The sequence below is a fragment of the Priapulus caudatus genome, unplaced genomic scaffold, assembly GCF_000485595.1.
Source record: "Priapulus caudatus unplaced genomic scaffold, Priapulus_caudatus-5.0.1 Scaffold472, whole genome shotgun sequence".
Taxonomy (NCBI): Eukaryota; Metazoa; Priapulida; class Priapulimorpha; order Priapulimorphida; family Priapulidae; genus Priapulus; species Priapulus caudatus.
The window spans coordinates 180,796-197,439 of NW_014577533.1; the positions used below are offsets into that span (position 1 = coordinate 180,796).

Here is a 16,644-nt window from a genome sequence, read left to right on the forward strand (position 1 = left end):
AGGTCACGGCAAGCGCCACACCCACGGACGTTCTTGTGTTTTGTTGCAGGGACGCAACAATGGCCGACCCGCTGATCAACGTGCTCAGCCGATTCAGGTTGATGAATGACAGGATTACTGCCCAGCACCTACGACAAGCACGTCACCTCCAGCAGCGGTTGTGCCTATGTCGCCGAGAAAGACGGTGAAATTGTACGAGTACAGGAACGTAGACACGCGGTTAATTGTCATCGAATGTTTTTCAATCTGACGTGTCAGTTTTTAATGGATGAGTTTAAACAACGAACCCCTTTTCACCACCCTTTTTAACGAACCCCTTTCAAGGAAACATCAGCCAAGTTTAGTCGGCGCTTGTGTTCGAAACCATTGAAAATTTAATAGGTCCGCTTGACCAAGCGGGTGGGAAAACGATTGCGAGTGATGGGCTCGATTGAGTGGGGTTTCTAGAGTGCTTGCTATTTAGCGTATCCAACAGTGCCCATCATCGAAGTGATGAAGTAAACGAATCAATTGGGGCCAAATCTATTCCTACTAATGTACATATATGTACTGTTGCATCTGATGATGGTAATTACTGCTTAGCAAAGGAATTCATTGTTAGGCTTGTATGATGGGTATGTATGATTGCTCGTACCTTTCACGTTTCATACTTTAGAAGCAATTGTACATTAATTAATTAATCACAGCCATTCGTTCGCAGTTTAGTCAATTGGTAAATTAACACAATATTTGTTAATGAGGATTTGCTTTTGGATGCTTGCAGTTGGCCTTTGCTTTTCACACGGTCTGCAGCGATGGTGAAGTAATTATTTCAAGGGGTGCGCGGACTAAACATGGATATCACGGTCTGGGAATCATGACAGCTCTTGGTGCGCATGCCCGCAAAATGACACTGAGTAGATACCCTAACGTAACACTGATCGGAGGCACTAGGATGTCTGAGGTTTCCAAGCCGGTTCAGTACCCGACAAGATCAACGTACACCCTGCATATCGTGAGTTTATTTAGTTAAAGTATATATGTGAAGGCAGTTGCACCCTCTAACAATATAACGAGAGGGTGTATTATTAGGGAATGTACCCCTGTTCTTATATAAGGGGAGGAGGTCACTAAGGCTGGGGGAGGGTAGAGGATCATAGGCGAGGGGGAGGATGTATGATTATGGAGTATGGTGTATCAGAATATGAAGTGATTATGGATTACTGCATGATTACCATCCGCGTTCAGTGCAACGGTGTGTAAAACAAACCGACGTTAAGTCAATTACGATACATGAGATACATAGTTGTTTAGCCTTGTAAAATCCTCCTATTTTCTCTTTGAGAAAGTCAGCATGTGTATAAATCCTTACCAGCAACTCTTAGACATTTCAAATGATTCTAAATAAGAGAAAGGGATGGTGAGGTATGTAGAGAACGCTTGCACCCGCCACCTATCAGTAGTAAAGAGTCTTAAATGCCATATAATATAATAGGAATGCATGTAGAAATCATTTCATGTGTTGCAGCCGGTGTGCATAACGAAACCAGCCACACCGTATCCCACAGCCAAACACTTCGGTGTCGACGTTCCCATGCCAGACTACGATCATCTACAGCTGCTCAACCACGCCCAGATCCGACAACTGCTGACCTGTAGCGAGAGTTTCACGAAGATTGGCAAGGGCAAGCCGGTTGTTATAGGCTGGGTGCCGTTTACGAGAATGTCATCCGCTGATGTGCAGTTCCTCATGGAATGCGACAACCCAACTGTCATTGCCGATCTGGACGACAGAGGTCGCTGCTCGTCGGTTAGCTTTGCAACTTGCTACGAGACCTTGCTCAAAGTAGACCCCACGGACATCCACTATAGAATTGACATCGACATATATTCCTCTGATCGCGACCTGGCCATCCAGCATGTCTATTCTCAAGTTCACAGGCACAGCGTGATGTTACCAATGTACAACGCTAAAATGCATGTCTTTTTCTACCTTAATTGTCCTGCAACGAGAGAAGACATTCGGGATGCATTGCAAAAGATTGGAATAGAATTTCGTGAAAGTTTTCTCCATACAAAAATCCCCTACATGAGCGGGTATCTGCATCCCGTAACTGACACGCAATCAGGAATGACAAAGAGTGCAACCAACAGCCACAACCGCTTACAATGTTTGCTTTCCTGAACCCAATTAACCGTGTAGGCTGGAAGCAAGGTAGCAAAGATAAAACTGAGCAGCAATCACTGCGACCGACATCGCAACTATAAAAAAGCTTTTACGTGAATTCTTATGATCAGGAAGTCAATTTGATGAATGTTATTGTCTTGCGTTACACTATAGGCCTCGGTCAATGTTATATACGTAGTAGCTCTGGTGTATTGATTTCTATACTCTCGATGTTTAGGTTTTGTTGGGTTGGGTAGAGTGAACAGTTGCAATCTAACAGGCATCAGAAAGAGAAGCTTTGCATGTTGATAGATTGTGAAATCTGAACTTTGGTTTCATATTTAGGTCTTGCGTATTAAGTTAAAAAAAAAACTCTGGAATGTGGCGGCAAGATAGGTATCTATGAGGGCAAGGTATAAATGATAAAACGTGAGTTAATTTATCATTGATTAATAAAATTACAGTTAGTATAGATCAATGTTATACGTTGAATTACATATAGCATAAAAAGGTCGGCAGTTGCACGGAGAGAGGAGGGAAACGCATGGAGGTAATACCCAAAATTTGATAGACAATGCGGTTTGCTTTAACGTGTGAAAATATATGTAGCCTAAGTATCTGCAAAAGTTGCAATTGAGAGAGTCATAATACATCTATACACCACAAAAGTTTGTTGTGGTAATGCTTTGTAGATCTGCCTGCTAGTTGTGTTCATATGATACGGCAATGTTGATAGAAATACGAGACAATATTTGCTACATTTTAAGACGATATATTTTAGCATAATTTTACAGCGCGTTTTCTGTAAAAAAAATATTTTAAAATATTTTAAAACGTTGAGATGTAATACGTCCATCTCTCTATACGCAATCTTGTACAACAACTTATTGGTAAGTTTCGTTAAACGTTCGCGGCTTCATCCGCCTGCGTTTGCATCGCTCGGCTTTCCACACCCGCACAGCAGCAGCATCCGACAACAAAAAGTCACCTAATACCTCTCAGCGAGCTATTGACTTTTTTTTAAATACGCTTGATAGTATAGTCCTAAATACCGGGATCATGGGCGTAGACACGCGTGGCATATGTCGTTAAGTCGCAGGATCTGTTTCGGTTCACGTAAACTCACTGGAGCGAGACAGACGCAACACGGCGTATACTACATACAGACACAGACGCAACATACGCAACATGACTATATAGTTCACAGCACGGCTGGCCGTTATACTCATCAGTTGAAAATAAAACGACTCTGTTGCGACCTGTTGCCGCAAAAAAGTAAATACTTTAAATGCGTATCAGCGTCTCAACTCGTGAACACGTGCGCGCTAGGCGGGGGTTTTTCACGTACGCGGTTTAAAAACACATCTATGTGCGTTCGAATTTTCGTTTTAAAAATGCGAACGCGAGCGGCAATGCACGTTTTACGACCCCTCGGAAAAAAAGAAACCGCGAAAATACATGGAATATAATACACTAAACTCACTGCGAAATGTAAACGGGAATGTTAACGATAATTTGATCACTTTTCTTTTGCGCACAGTAGACGTGTATTTATTTACTATTTGAGATGACCTTTACAGTCTAACATATACACAAGGCTCTTCTTATGTAAAACATTCGCTCTAGAATAAAGATCACGATAGAGTAATAATTTTCGTAGATTATTTGCAACTACCATTTGGAACCCAAAAACGATGTTAGTTACAAGTAGATATGCTAGAATAGCTTACATTTTGTGATGTAGATGGTGTTACATACACAAAGTAGGTGGCCGGGTGAGTGCAGACACAATTCATACTCCCGTTCCACGTGTATAGAGAAGGTTTACCTGGGTCCCAGATACAATAATGCACGCGTGCAAACAAGTTGTTTTTAAGTTTTCGTATTCAGGTAATGCTTTAACTACGTATTTGATATATTAACTGTTTGTCTGGTACAGTGTCAAATGCTTTCATAAAACCCATGTATATGCAATCTATATTCACACGATATTTACACGATATTTAATCGATATTCACACGATATGCGTCATCCGATATTTTAGACAAGGCATCACGAACGCGTTATAGCTGCACAGCAGTAAAGCGGCCGAATATGAATCCAAACGTCTTCCTACTAAATAGTTTGTTTCTTGCAAAAGTGTTGCACAATCTTTTCACGGATTAAAAACTCTCATATTTTGTACACTGTGCTGATGATTCTAATTGACATACAGTTGCTCGGTTGCATCTCTCCTAAGCACTGTGTTTATTGTTATTCTTCTTACTCAGAGTTATGTCAGCAGAAACCTTATTCTTATTTCGCCAATTAGGCTGACCACTGTCCAAGTGACGAGGAACGAACATATCCTGCAAAGTTATATCCCCTGTATAGTCCTTCATACTTAGATAAATTTATGTTCATGTCCCTTTCCACAGCAGCGTACTGTTCCTTGTCAAACGAGTGCTTCATTCGTCGAGTGCTATTAGCTCTTGGTATTATCCATATTAATATAACAGTGTAAGTCAAATGATAATATCGCATGATCCCTGCACCATAGTGCATAGTCTGATTTCACCTATCATATTTTCTTCATTTGTAAAGGTCATGTCAAGTTCTTAATCGTACTTGGTGACCCATCAGTCATCAATCTTATCGGCCGGTGTACATGTTGGAATAAGTACAAATCTCGTATCGATTCAACAAATTTGAATTCATTGCTAAGCTCAGATTTTGTCGTGTTAATTCCACTAAATACAGTTATAGTTGAAATCGCTGAGGAATAGCCTGGTGGTTAATTATCGGTTAGCGGCAGAGCACATCTGATGGGCATATCAAACAGTTTATTGTTCTTGCGAGCCACTGTCATTCCTATACATACATACAATCAAGAGCATATAAAGAATCCCAAATATATATATAATACTCTTCTTTACATGCTCTTGATACAATGGGTAATTTAGCATCTTTATCCAGTCTAATTTCTCTCCAACACGCTTCGTCATAATCCACGAGGTCTTCCATATCGGCAGTCCTAGGAGTTTCGCGAGTGCAAATATGTACACTCGTACCTTCTGTCGACTGAAAGCCACGTTTAGCGAGTGTAATTCGTAAGATATTCACTGTGATGCCCCCCCCCCCAGTGTGATATCTCGATAGTGTTCTTGGCTTGACCTCGGTAATTGCTATAACATAAGCAAGAGCTAATAATACCTAGCTATTATTAGCTCTTGATATAAGGTTTCTCGATAATCGCAATCATCTTTACTTCTGCCATTTTATTTGATGAAGAGTCTGCATAAGTGACAATTAACACACGGCCATTCATTATCATTGTCTTAAGATAACGTTTTTACGTCATGTACCAGCGAAGTATTTTTGCATAGATGCACGCTTACTCTTCATCGATGATGTAAAATTATAATGCTATAATCTATTGACTCCATGAACAGTTAAGTACAGCTAGATAATACACTTTACAGAAAACAATCTGCGATAAGCACATTCTTGTCTCAAACGCAGGTACGCCACGTGATCAGGACGTCATACAGGTATGTCCATAGTAATAACTTACAGAAACATCAATAGTTCGGTTTCCGTTTATGTTTACATCGAACTTGCGTGTTAGAATAGGAGCGTTGAAATCCTGGTAAGGACTAAGGATCTATATACAGGGAAGAGTAAAAACGAGTATAAACTAGATATATGGGTTAATATATCCATCGTTGACAATTTTACAGTTCGTATTGATTACGAAGGGCATTGTTCTACGGCTGCTTCCACCTTCGCGTAATTATGAATCAGCTTAGCAATGGCCGTGCAATAATAAAATGCTCTTTACTATCCACATTACCGCACCTCTGTCTCCGAGTAGTATTTCCATGGCGTTCATACGCACACACAAACACAAACAAACACACACACACACACACACACACACACACACACACACACACACACACACACACACACACACAGATGTACACACGAACGCACGCAGATACGCATGTACACGTACAACCGCATGCAAGCACACATGCTCGTGCACGCGCATGCACGGATGTAGGCGCAGATTTTCCCACCGATTGGCTCTGTGTGCATCTAGATTAAATAATCAGATAAGCTAATGTGTTGATGCAGCGGTGCTGCCCTCCATTGAGCAATTTGATTACTTTTATGGGTATATTCTGATACAGTTGAAATATGGTCAATAGCCACAGATCACGACAGCCGCATGTGTGCTCAAAATTCACTGGTGAGGAGCAATCGATTAGGACAGATTGTGATTAATTGATCGATTGACAGATTGACACTCACGTGTTTAAGGGTTAGGGTTAGTTAATTGCATCACCTGCATTCAATATTCAGTTGTTGTTCTTCGATCACTCAAATAAATTTGTTTGCGCACGCACGGGGTCATTTCTGTGCTAATGCTAGACTGTGTCCGTTTGGATGCTGTGTAGTAGAATGGAAGCTTGCAGTGGGTTTAGTGAAGGTGCCTCAAACGAATGTGGACCAGTCTATGCGAAGCCTGGCACGGTAAATTTCCAGAAAATCGAAGTTTCTTTTCGACATTCGACGTTTAGGGGCCCGAACTGAAACTAGAATTATGACAAAAGTATATAATGACAAATGTCATTGTATGACAATGTAAGAAGTAAGATTCCTGGTTTCCACTAGTGTATGATAGCTACAACATTGGGAACTAGTCTTATTATGATTATGAGGGTTGCTTCTGTATAGTTTCAGAAGTGTGTTGGTGGGAGCTGGGTTGGCGGAACGGGTTAGTGACCAAAGAGTTGAACTCAAACAAGGAGTTGTGAGGCAGGTTGTGAGAGACTTTTAGGAGTGTAGTAAGACTGAGGTACAACATGTAGTGGGACATATTGTGATGGAAGTATCGAAACTTATTTTGAAGTAAGTATTGCAACAGGTATGGTACTATCGAGACAGACTGCCGGAGCTGTATTGGGAGAGGTAGGGTAATACAGTTACTGAACCAGCTGTCAGGATAGTGGTAATACAGACTGCTTTGAATAGTTGAACAGTGGGTTCGCATTGTGTGTTAATCTTGCATGTTGTTCTTACGCGTACGCTTTACCTGCAGGTCTTACCTGTGCGGTATTACCTGTGAATATATCCTCTAGTCCTCGAATGTATACAGTAACACCCTTTACAAGGTTAATTACCACTTACAGTCGTCAGTATTACAACTAGTCTCATATATCAACCACATTTAAAGTCATTCCTAGCTTTCGCGTGAAATTTTTTGTACGGAAGCATAGTATTTATAAATGGATTGTAATAATAGCATATAAAGAAGGATATAAAGATATAAAGAGACCTTCTTTATATGCTCTTGATTGTAATAATAGCGATGTAATAATATCTCCTTCGACAACATCGTCTGACATGTCTGTGATGAATTTCAAGCATGCGTGTACACGCGTGATGCTAACTTATTGTGTAATAGTCAAATAAGCTCAGACGGCCGGTGCGACTGCAACGAATGTTCGCTTGTCGTGCCTCCGTGAGGGGCGTTCGCTTGTCGCACGTCTGTGAGAAGGTCGCGTGCGCCTTGCCGCGGAACTGCGCGCAAGATTCGCGCTTAGCGGGCAGGATCAACACCTCTCAGGCGACGCTTCTCTGGTATCCGGTCTTTCATCTGGATTCGCATTTTTGGTTGGGAGCTAGTGCATACACACGCGCAGCAAGGCAAGTTCAACACATGGATCCGAAGTGACAAGGTCACAACCTATAGACTAATCTTGAGTGCGTGTCTTGTTGGCACAAACCCGCATAATGCAGTGCGCACGCATTGCCCTAGTTAGCAGGCATTCTCAGGCATACGCAGGGAGCGTGTATTTTTTCCTAGGTCAATCAAGAACATAGATAGGGCTCTAGCGAGCGCTGCCATTGGTTGATACAAATCACGTGCCTCAAACTCCTGTTTTCACTGCATTGCATTCACTGCGTCATTGAGCGACGAAACAAGCCCAACCAATAGCAGCGCTCACTACAGCCCTATGTTCTTGATTGACCTAGGAAAAAAAATCACGCACGCAGGCGTAGGTATAAACGGGTAAGTGCAGACATGAGTCATAACCCGCCGTACGCCTGCAGATATCTGAGCATGGACTGTCCCTCGTATCTTATTAAAAACAGGTTGTCGTATGTTTTCGTGCCTTTCGGTGATGCTATTGGTGCCTACAGGAACTTTAATAGCAACTTGTATGCCACGAAGCGTCTACATAGAAGTGAGCAGCAGCAGTAGCAGCGCCACCAGCACCACTACCACCAGCAGCAGCAGCAGCAGCGTTAGCAGCAACAGCACAGCAATGACAACGCTCTACAGGTATGTTAACTATTCTTAACGATTACCGACGTTAGATAACCGGATCGCAAAAGATATATGGCGACGCAATGTAAACGTAACATTACAACGCACGTATAATTATTTACGCAGTTTACAATGTGCTTACATTGGAGGCGGATCGCAGGTAACGGCAAGCGCCACACCCACGGACGTTCTTGTGTTTTGTTGCAGGGACGCAACAATGGCCGACCGTGATCAAGTGCTCAGCATTCAGGTTTATGATGGACTAGATTATCTGCCCAGCACCTACGACAAGCACGTCAAAAAACAATCTGCGATAAGCACATTCTTGTCTCAAACGCAGGTACGCCACGTGATCAGGACGTCATACAGGTATGTCCATAGTAATAACTTACAGAAACATCAATAGTTCGGTTTCCGTTTATGTTTACATCGAACTTGCGTGTTAGAATAGGAGCGTTAAAATCCTGGTAAGGACTAAGGATCCATATACAGGGAAGAGTAAAAACGAGTATAAACTAGATATATGGGTCAATATATCCATCGTTGACAATTTTACAGTTTGTATTGATTACGAAGGGCATTGTTCTACGGCTGCTTCCACCTTCGCGTAATTATGAATCTGCTTAGCAATGGCCGTCCAATAATAAAATGCTCTTTACTATCCACATTACCACACTTTTGTCTCCGAGTAATATTTCCATGGCGTTCATACGCACACACAAACACACACACACATACACACACACACACACACACACACACACACACACACACACACACACACACACACACACAGATGTACACACGAACGCACGCAGATACGCATGTACACGTACAACCGCATGCAAGCACACATGCTCGTGCACGCGCATGCACGGATGTAGGCGCAGATTTTCCCACCGATTGGCTCTGTGTGCATCTAGATTAAATAATCAGATAAGCTAATGTGTTGATGCAGCGGTGCTGCCCTCCATTGAGCAATTTGATTACTTTTATGGGTATATTCTGATACAGTTGAAATATGGTCAATAGCCACAGATCACGACAGCCGCATGTGTGCTCAAAATTCACTGGTGAGGAGCAATCGATTAGGACAGATTGTGATTAATTGATCGATTGACAGATTGACACTCACGTGTTTAAGGGTTAGGGTTAGTTAATTGCATCACCTGCATTCAATATTCAGTTGTTGTTCTTCGATCACTCAAATAAATTTGTTTGCGCACGCACGGGGTCATTTCTGTGCTAATGCTAGACTGTGTCCGTTTGGATGCTGTGTAGTAGAATGGAAGCTTGCAGTGGGTTTAGTGAAGGTGCCTCAAACGAATGTGGACCAGTCTATGCGAAGCCTGGCACGGTAAATTTCCAGAAAATCGAAGTTTCTTTTCGACATTCGACGTTTAGGGGCCCGAACTGAAACTAGAATTATGACAAAAGTATATAATGACAAATGTCATTGTATGACAATGTAAGAAGTAAGATTCCTGGTTTCCACTAGTGTATGATAGCTACAACATTGGGAACTAGTCTTATTATGATTATGAGGGTTGCTTCTGTATAGTTTCAGAAGTGTGTTGGTGGGAGCTGGGTTGGCGGAACGGGTTAGTGACCAAAGAGTTGAACTCAAACAAGGAGTTGTGAGGCAGGTTGTGAGAGACTTTTAGGAGTGTAGTAAGACTGAGGTACAACATGTAGTGGGACATATTGTGATGGAAGTATCGAAACTTATTTTGAAGTAAGTATTGCAACAGGTATGGTACTATCGAGACAGACTGCCGGAGCTGTATTGGGAGAGGTAGGGTAATACAGTTACTGAACCAGCTGTCAGGATAGTGGTAATACAGACTGCTTTGAATAGTTGAACAGTGGGTTCGCATTGTGTGTTAATCTTGCATGTTGTTCTTACGCGTACGCTTTACCTGCAGGTCTTACCTGTGCGGTATTACCTGTGAATATATCCTCTAGTCCTCGAATGTATACAGTAACACCCTTTACAAGGTTAATTACCACTTACAGTCGTCAGTATTACAACTAGTCTCATATATCAACCACATTTAAAGTCATTCCTAGCTTTCGCGTGAAATTTTTTGTACGGAAGCATAGTATTTATAAATGGATTGTAATAATAGCATATAAAGAAGGATATAAAGATATAAAGAGACCTTCTTTATATGCTCTTGATTGTAATAATAGCGATGTAATAATATCTCCTTCGACAACATCGTCTGACATGTCTGTGATGAATTTCAAGCATGCGTGTACACGCGTGATGCTAACTTATTGTGTAATAGTCAAATAAGCTCAGACGGCCGGTGCGACTGCAACGAATGTTCGCTTGTCGTGCCTCCGTGAGGGGCGTTCGCTTGTCGCACGTCTGTGAGAATCTGATCGCGACCTGGCCATCCAGCATGTCTATTCTCAAGTTCACAGGCACAGCGTGATGTTACCAATGTACAACGCTAAAATGCATGTCTTTTTCTACCTTAATTGTCCTGCAACGAGAGAAGACATTCGGGATGCATTGCAAAAGATTGGAATAGAATTTCGTGAAAGTTTTCTCCATACAAAAATCCCCTACATGAGCGGGTATCTGCATCCCGTAACTGACACGCAATCAGGAATGACAAAGAGTGCAACCAACAGCCGTGCATCTAAATTGTAATATTCCGAGAAACCATTTGCAATGTTTGTGCGCACTATATCGATGTTGTACTCTGATTAAATTACAAGCTCATTGCCGCCGTACCCGCACAAATACGGTCCACGTATCGATTGAAACAAACTGATATAAATCCATATCTTTAAATTTCAATACGTCTGTTGTTAATATTACGTTAGGGGATCTGTGTAGACACTCCCATAGATTACTTTAACAGACGCTATAACATGATTTCAGGAGTGAATAATAATAGATAATAATATATTATTATTTACTCCTGATGATATGATGCGAGGTGTCAATCAACGATTTTCGGTCGAAAGTTGGTGTGAACTTTAAAATAGATTATTACTGAAATCCCATGCCAACACAATAAAAATATGAATATTAAAGCTAGTAGTGTGTAGTTATGTCATTTTTCCAACTAAACACAATAGCCAGAAGTTCATTAAACATTCTGACCTCCAACAACTAAGGCAAACTTTCTCAAAATACGAATTAACCTCAAATTACGTTCGGGGAAGGGGTCCCTTCGGAGCTATCGGTTTTGTCTATGCCTCCGAAAGCACCCCCTCCCCGAAGATGGTGTGAGGTTGGAAACTCACATAGTTTGCAACGCGGAATGTACAAGTTATTTTGTATTCAATAAATAAATTTTAGAATGTGTTATTGTAACATCTTCGAAATCTTTCCAGAAAAGGTCAAAAGTCATTAATAAACAATTATAGTTATAGACAAGTACAAGATAGCGTATTAAATTTTGACGACACAAAGTTCATATCTAGTTCTCACTTAGTCGTCCGGCACTCACGTGAGAATTAACATCGATATCTACTCGACCGACCGCGAGATGGCGCTTAAGCACCTGCGTGCAGGTGCGCGCATCAGCAAAGCACGCATATGAAGTCATTAACAGGTCACATTGGGATTCAGTTCATGGAACTGTTCAATTGCCTGCTAGAAAGAGAAGCGATACTTTGGTTAATATGTGCATGGAGCTACGAATTTTTTTTGGATTTTGGGCTGATTGAAAGATCTACGTATGTTTGACTCCCTGAGTCCAATATAACACGTGCACACGCGAAGGAAGATAGAAAAGGTATAACGAAGGCATCACTAAACAGAGCATAGAAACTTTAACAATCGAGGTCTTTACGCGAATTCTATCAAGCGATTATTTGTTTGTTAGAAATGTGTTATCAGATAGTTAAGAATCACATAGATAGATTCTGTGATAAAGCGGGGGGAACATCATCTAAATGCTATATTAAAGGCTCACAATGCGCATCCAAACGCTAATTTCTCCAGTACTAGACTAGCAAATACTTCGTGGCATGCATAATCACACTACCTTATGACAAAATAAACTCAATTCCTCCCATTTCACTGCACGTTGTCTTATAAAAGGTATTTTGAAAATACCTCCAATGTTGTTGAAATTCTCCGATGTTGTTGACAGTATCCCCTATCCCCAAGCAACCGTGCAGCGGTGCTGCGGTACAGCGGTACGGGCGCAGCAAAGATAAAAACATGTGACGTCACGTCACCACTTCGAGGCTATATTGTTTGGCAAACAGTCGGCGTTTGCGCCAGAATGCCAGTTTTCTCACCTCTTTCTTGTGGGTTTTAAGCAAACGCGCAGTGAAATGGGAGCAACTAGAGTTTATTTTGTCATAAGGTAGTGTGATTATGCATGACACGAAGTATTTGCTAGTCTAGTACTGGAGAAATTAGCGTTTGGATGCGCATTGTGAGCCTTTAATAAAAAAAAACTTTGCAATTTGGGTAAGGACAAATCTCTACAGGAATGATTAAAAGTGAGGATAAACTGGAGTTGTAAGGAAAAATATGGGTTGATATATCCTCCGTTGACATTTTGACATTGAAATACGTATAGTAACAATAAAAAACACGGTACATATTTATAGATACACGCACATATAAGGCGAGCGAGTGGCAGTACTAGTGCCAATAATATTATGCCACGCAAAGCAGCGTGGTAGTTTCCCAAAATGCCGTGCGCCGCCTATAGCCCTGTACTTGCATCCATTTACAGAAACATAAATAGATTGCGTATTTATTTAGCATTACATTTTATTGAAACGCTCCAAGTGCCTGTGCGTGAACACGAGCGGTCGTAGCTCCAAGAAACGGTATTGCTAGGGTTAGAATACCGTGACGTTGTATTGACGTTAGTCACACAGCCTGGTCGGGTTAGAGCGGTCGCTGCAGTTGTATTACTGGATCTGCATATTGGCTGAGAGTGCACACGCACGCGCAGTAAGGCAAGTTCAAAACGTGACTGTGATAAGGTCACAGATTAGACTAATCTGGCGCATGTGACCTGTTAGCATAAACCCAATTACGCAATACGCATGCAATGCGTAGTTGCTCTAGTTATAGCATGCAATATCATCAATAGCTAATAATACCTAGGTTTTATTAGCTCTTGATATCATACATACACAAGGCAGGTAACGAGTGAGTGCAGGCATCAGCCATAACCCGCTCTACGCAGGGCCGGATTTAGACATGTGGAAGCCCCTGGGCAGCCTTCAGTAGTAGATGCCCACCCTACCTTAGAATACTAAAAACTACAGTCATCCATAAAGTAAGTTTTTTCAAGTAGAAAGACTCTGAATAAGCAAGCAAGAAAATCGACATTGAGATGGATGACCTTAGATTTTAAATGTTTATCTGCCGACGTGTGCTGAGCAATGACAGGAAAATTCCACTGGCAGATCGACACTGAAACTGCCAGTGGAAAACACCCAGTTAGCTGTTTCCACCACCCACCAACAAATACAATATGGCTTGCGTATGTAAGACGTAAAACGCGCGCAATATGGTTTTGATTGATACGTGAGTGTCGTTTAGGTCAGCCTATATTTTTCCTTACAAATTTCTTTTCATAAAATATGTGGAGGCCCCTGGATGTGGAGGCCCCAGGGCAACTGCCGAGCTTGCCCAGTCCTAAATCCGGCCCTGGCTCTACGCCTGCAGATATCTGTGCGTAAATCAGTGCGTATCCCAAACATGATAACGCGTATCTTAGCAAACAGAGTTTTTGTGTCTTTTTGTGACCATTGTCACTATTGGTGCAAACATAAACTTTGCCCAGCCACTTGTATACCACGAAGCAGGCATCGGCAACACCACCTCCACCACAACCACAATTAACCAGAACCAGAACAGCAGCAATGGCAATGCAATACAGGTATGTGAGCTATTCGTTCAACCCGATCGCAAAAATGCATCGCGACGCGATTATAAGACACACAAACAATGGCAAACGACACTGTATATAGTACACAATGAGTAGACCTTGCGAGAAGTCGAGAAGTTGGTTCTACCTGTGTAAGTTTTTCACGTCGAAACTTCGCGTGCAGAGCGAAAGTATACACAGTTGAAGCTAATGCGGAGAGCAAGCGTGTAGATGGTGTTAGTAAATCGGCAAGAGACCTGAACTTAGAAATCTATTGAGGTATGCCTACTCCAGATCTGCCTCCTCATCTTCAATTAATCACTTTCACAATAATCGCATTTTTTAATTCTATATTATTTTCCCGCCTGCTGTTATACTGAAACAGGATTAGCATTTAGGGGTTACCAGGCATACAAGCTGCGACAGTTGATCATATAGAAATTCTATAATGCGTAGATAAAATTGATTACGTACGTATATGTTTCTAGGGAGATTACAATACGTCACCCACAGACGTTTTTGTACTTTGTTGCAGGGACGCAACAATGGCCGACCGTGATCATGTGCTCAGCATTCAGGTTTTTGATGGGCTAGATTATCTGACCAGCACCTACGACAAGCACGTCACCTCCAGCAGCGGTTGTGCTTATGTCGCCGAGAAAGACGGTAAAATTGTACGAGTACAGCAGTGCAGATACTCATTTATTACATACAAATTAATCTGCTTAGAACCACCTAATTGTCCTAAGATTAGTGTGTTAAGATCAGGAGTGTAGATTAATGTAGTAAGATTTATTTTCGGGATTTCTTTAGGAATATTAACCTGTCTGATTTAATCGATTTGAAAGGGAGGATTCTATAGGCTTTTGATCGGAACGCGTGGCCGCTTGGAATTGATTATAATTACTCAGCCAGATAAAGTTACTCTTTACTATTTGTTATCTGTGCTCACAGGTGGCCTTTGCGTTTCACACGACCTTCAACGATGGTGACGTCATTATTGAACGGGGTGAACGCACTAAACACGAATATCGACGTCTAGGAATCATGACCGCTTTAAAGAAACATGCCATCAGCACGACATTAAGTAGATACCCTAACGCAAGGCTGGTCGGAGACTCTAAACTCTCCATGGCTTTTAACCCGGTTCAGCACCCGGCAGGAACTACTGTCAAAATGGAAGTTGTACGTTTAAATATTGATTGTGAATGATATTAGAGGGATGGGCATGTTCTAACTATAGTAGCAAGGCTGTAGGTCCCGGAGAGGAGATAAAATTGAATGTGTGCCTAATAAGTGTAAACTGAAAATTGTAATAAGTGTAAAAAGACACTTGTGTTTAGCCATAGAAATATTCAGCAACGCGTTCATACATCATTAAATGCATCATTTCTAGCGTCGACAGTGGTCGTAAATGCCATATAAGATAAGCGGAATGCATGTAGAGATCATTTCATGTGTTGCAGCCGCTGTGCGGTACGAAACCAGCCACACCGTATGCCACGGCCAAACACTTCGGTGTCGACGTTCCCATGCCAGACTACGATCATCTACAGCTGCTCAACCACGCCCAGATCCGACAACTGCTGACCTCTAGCGAGAGTTTCACGAAGATCGGCAAGGGCCAGCCGGTTGTTATAAGCTGGGTGCCGTTTACGAGAATGTCATCCGCTGACGTGCAGTTTCTCATGGAATGCGACAACCCAACTGTTATTGCCGATCTGGACGCCAGAGGTCGCTGCTCGTCGGTTAGCTTTGCAAGTTGCTACGAGACCTCGCTCAAAGTTGACCCCACGGACATCCACTATAGAATTGTCATCGACATATATTCCTCTGATCGCGACCTGGCCATCCAGCATGTCTATTCTCAAGTTCACAGACACAGTGTGATGTTAGCAATGTACAACGCTAAAATGCATTTCTTGCTTGCTCTCAACTGTCCTGCAACGAGAGAAGACATTCTGGATGCGTTGGCAAAAATTGGAATAGAACGTTTTATGAGTTTTCGGGATGATAAAATTCCTTCGATAAGTGTCTCTATCCGTCCGACAACGGTCGTGAAGTCAGAGTTGAACAGGGGTATGATGAATGTATCTAAATAGTAATGTACGAAAACAATCGTACACAACATTGGTGTGCACTATGGCAGTGGCTACGGGTACATCGATGTAGGAGGTGTACAACAGTAAGCTGCCGCAATTGTTCACTGTTGCACTATTTCGTTTCTAGAAAATGCCTTTTTTGGCATTTTTTTTCGCCGAAATTCAGCACTAAAGTGCAATAATTTGCATTATGCACGCAAGTTAGATGCCTCG

The 16,644-nt window shown here is 41.9% G+C and overlaps 2 protein-coding genes across 2 annotated transcripts; both read left to right on the forward strand.

Moving 5' to 3' along the window:
• Positions 1–105: 105 nt before the first annotated feature.
• LOC106810775 lies at positions 106–11,520 on the forward strand. The gene is made up of 4 exons (XM_014814224.1): positions 106–192; positions 764–994; positions 1,508–2,127; positions 11,103–11,520. Exons 1-4 carry the CDS (start codon positions 106–108, stop codon positions 11,125–11,127), a joined length of 963 nt encoding a protein of 320 aa, XP_014669710.1. The 3' UTR covers positions 11,128–11,520.
• Positions 11,521–14,330: 2,810 nt separating this feature from the next.
• LOC106810776 (histidine N-acetyltransferase-like) lies at positions 14,331–16,525 on the forward strand. Its single transcript, XM_014814225.1, has 4 exons — positions 14,331–14,341; positions 14,865–15,003; positions 15,284–15,514; positions 15,796–16,525. Exons 1-4 carry the CDS (start codon positions 14,331–14,333, stop codon positions 16,429–16,431), a joined length of 1,017 nt encoding a protein of 338 aa, XP_014669711.1. The 3' UTR covers positions 16,432–16,525.
• Positions 16,526–16,644: the final 119 nt, after the last annotated feature.

Bases quoted from the DNA above. Each gene is read 5' to 3' on its own strand.
- LOC106810776 (XM_014814225.1), top strand. The intron at 15,004-15,283 runs GTACGAGTACAG...CTGTGCTCACAG, and splicing joins CCGAGAAAGACGGTAAAATT to GTGGCCTTTGCGTTTCACAC. The intron at 15,515-15,795 runs GTACGTTTAAAT...CATGTGTTGCAG, and splicing joins CTACTGTCAAAATGGAAGTT to CCGCTGTGCGGTACGAAACC.
- LOC106810775 (XM_014814224.1), top strand. From the start codon at position 106: ATGACAGGATTACTGCCCAGCACCTACGACAAGCACGTCACCTCCAGC. The intron at 193-763 runs GTACGAGTACAG...GGATGCTTGCAG, and splicing joins CCGAGAAAGACGGTGAAATT to TTGGCCTTTGCTTTTCACAC. The intron at 995-1,507 runs GTGAGTTTATTT...CATGTGTTGCAG, and splicing joins CAACGTACACCCTGCATATC to CCGGTGTGCATAACGAAACC.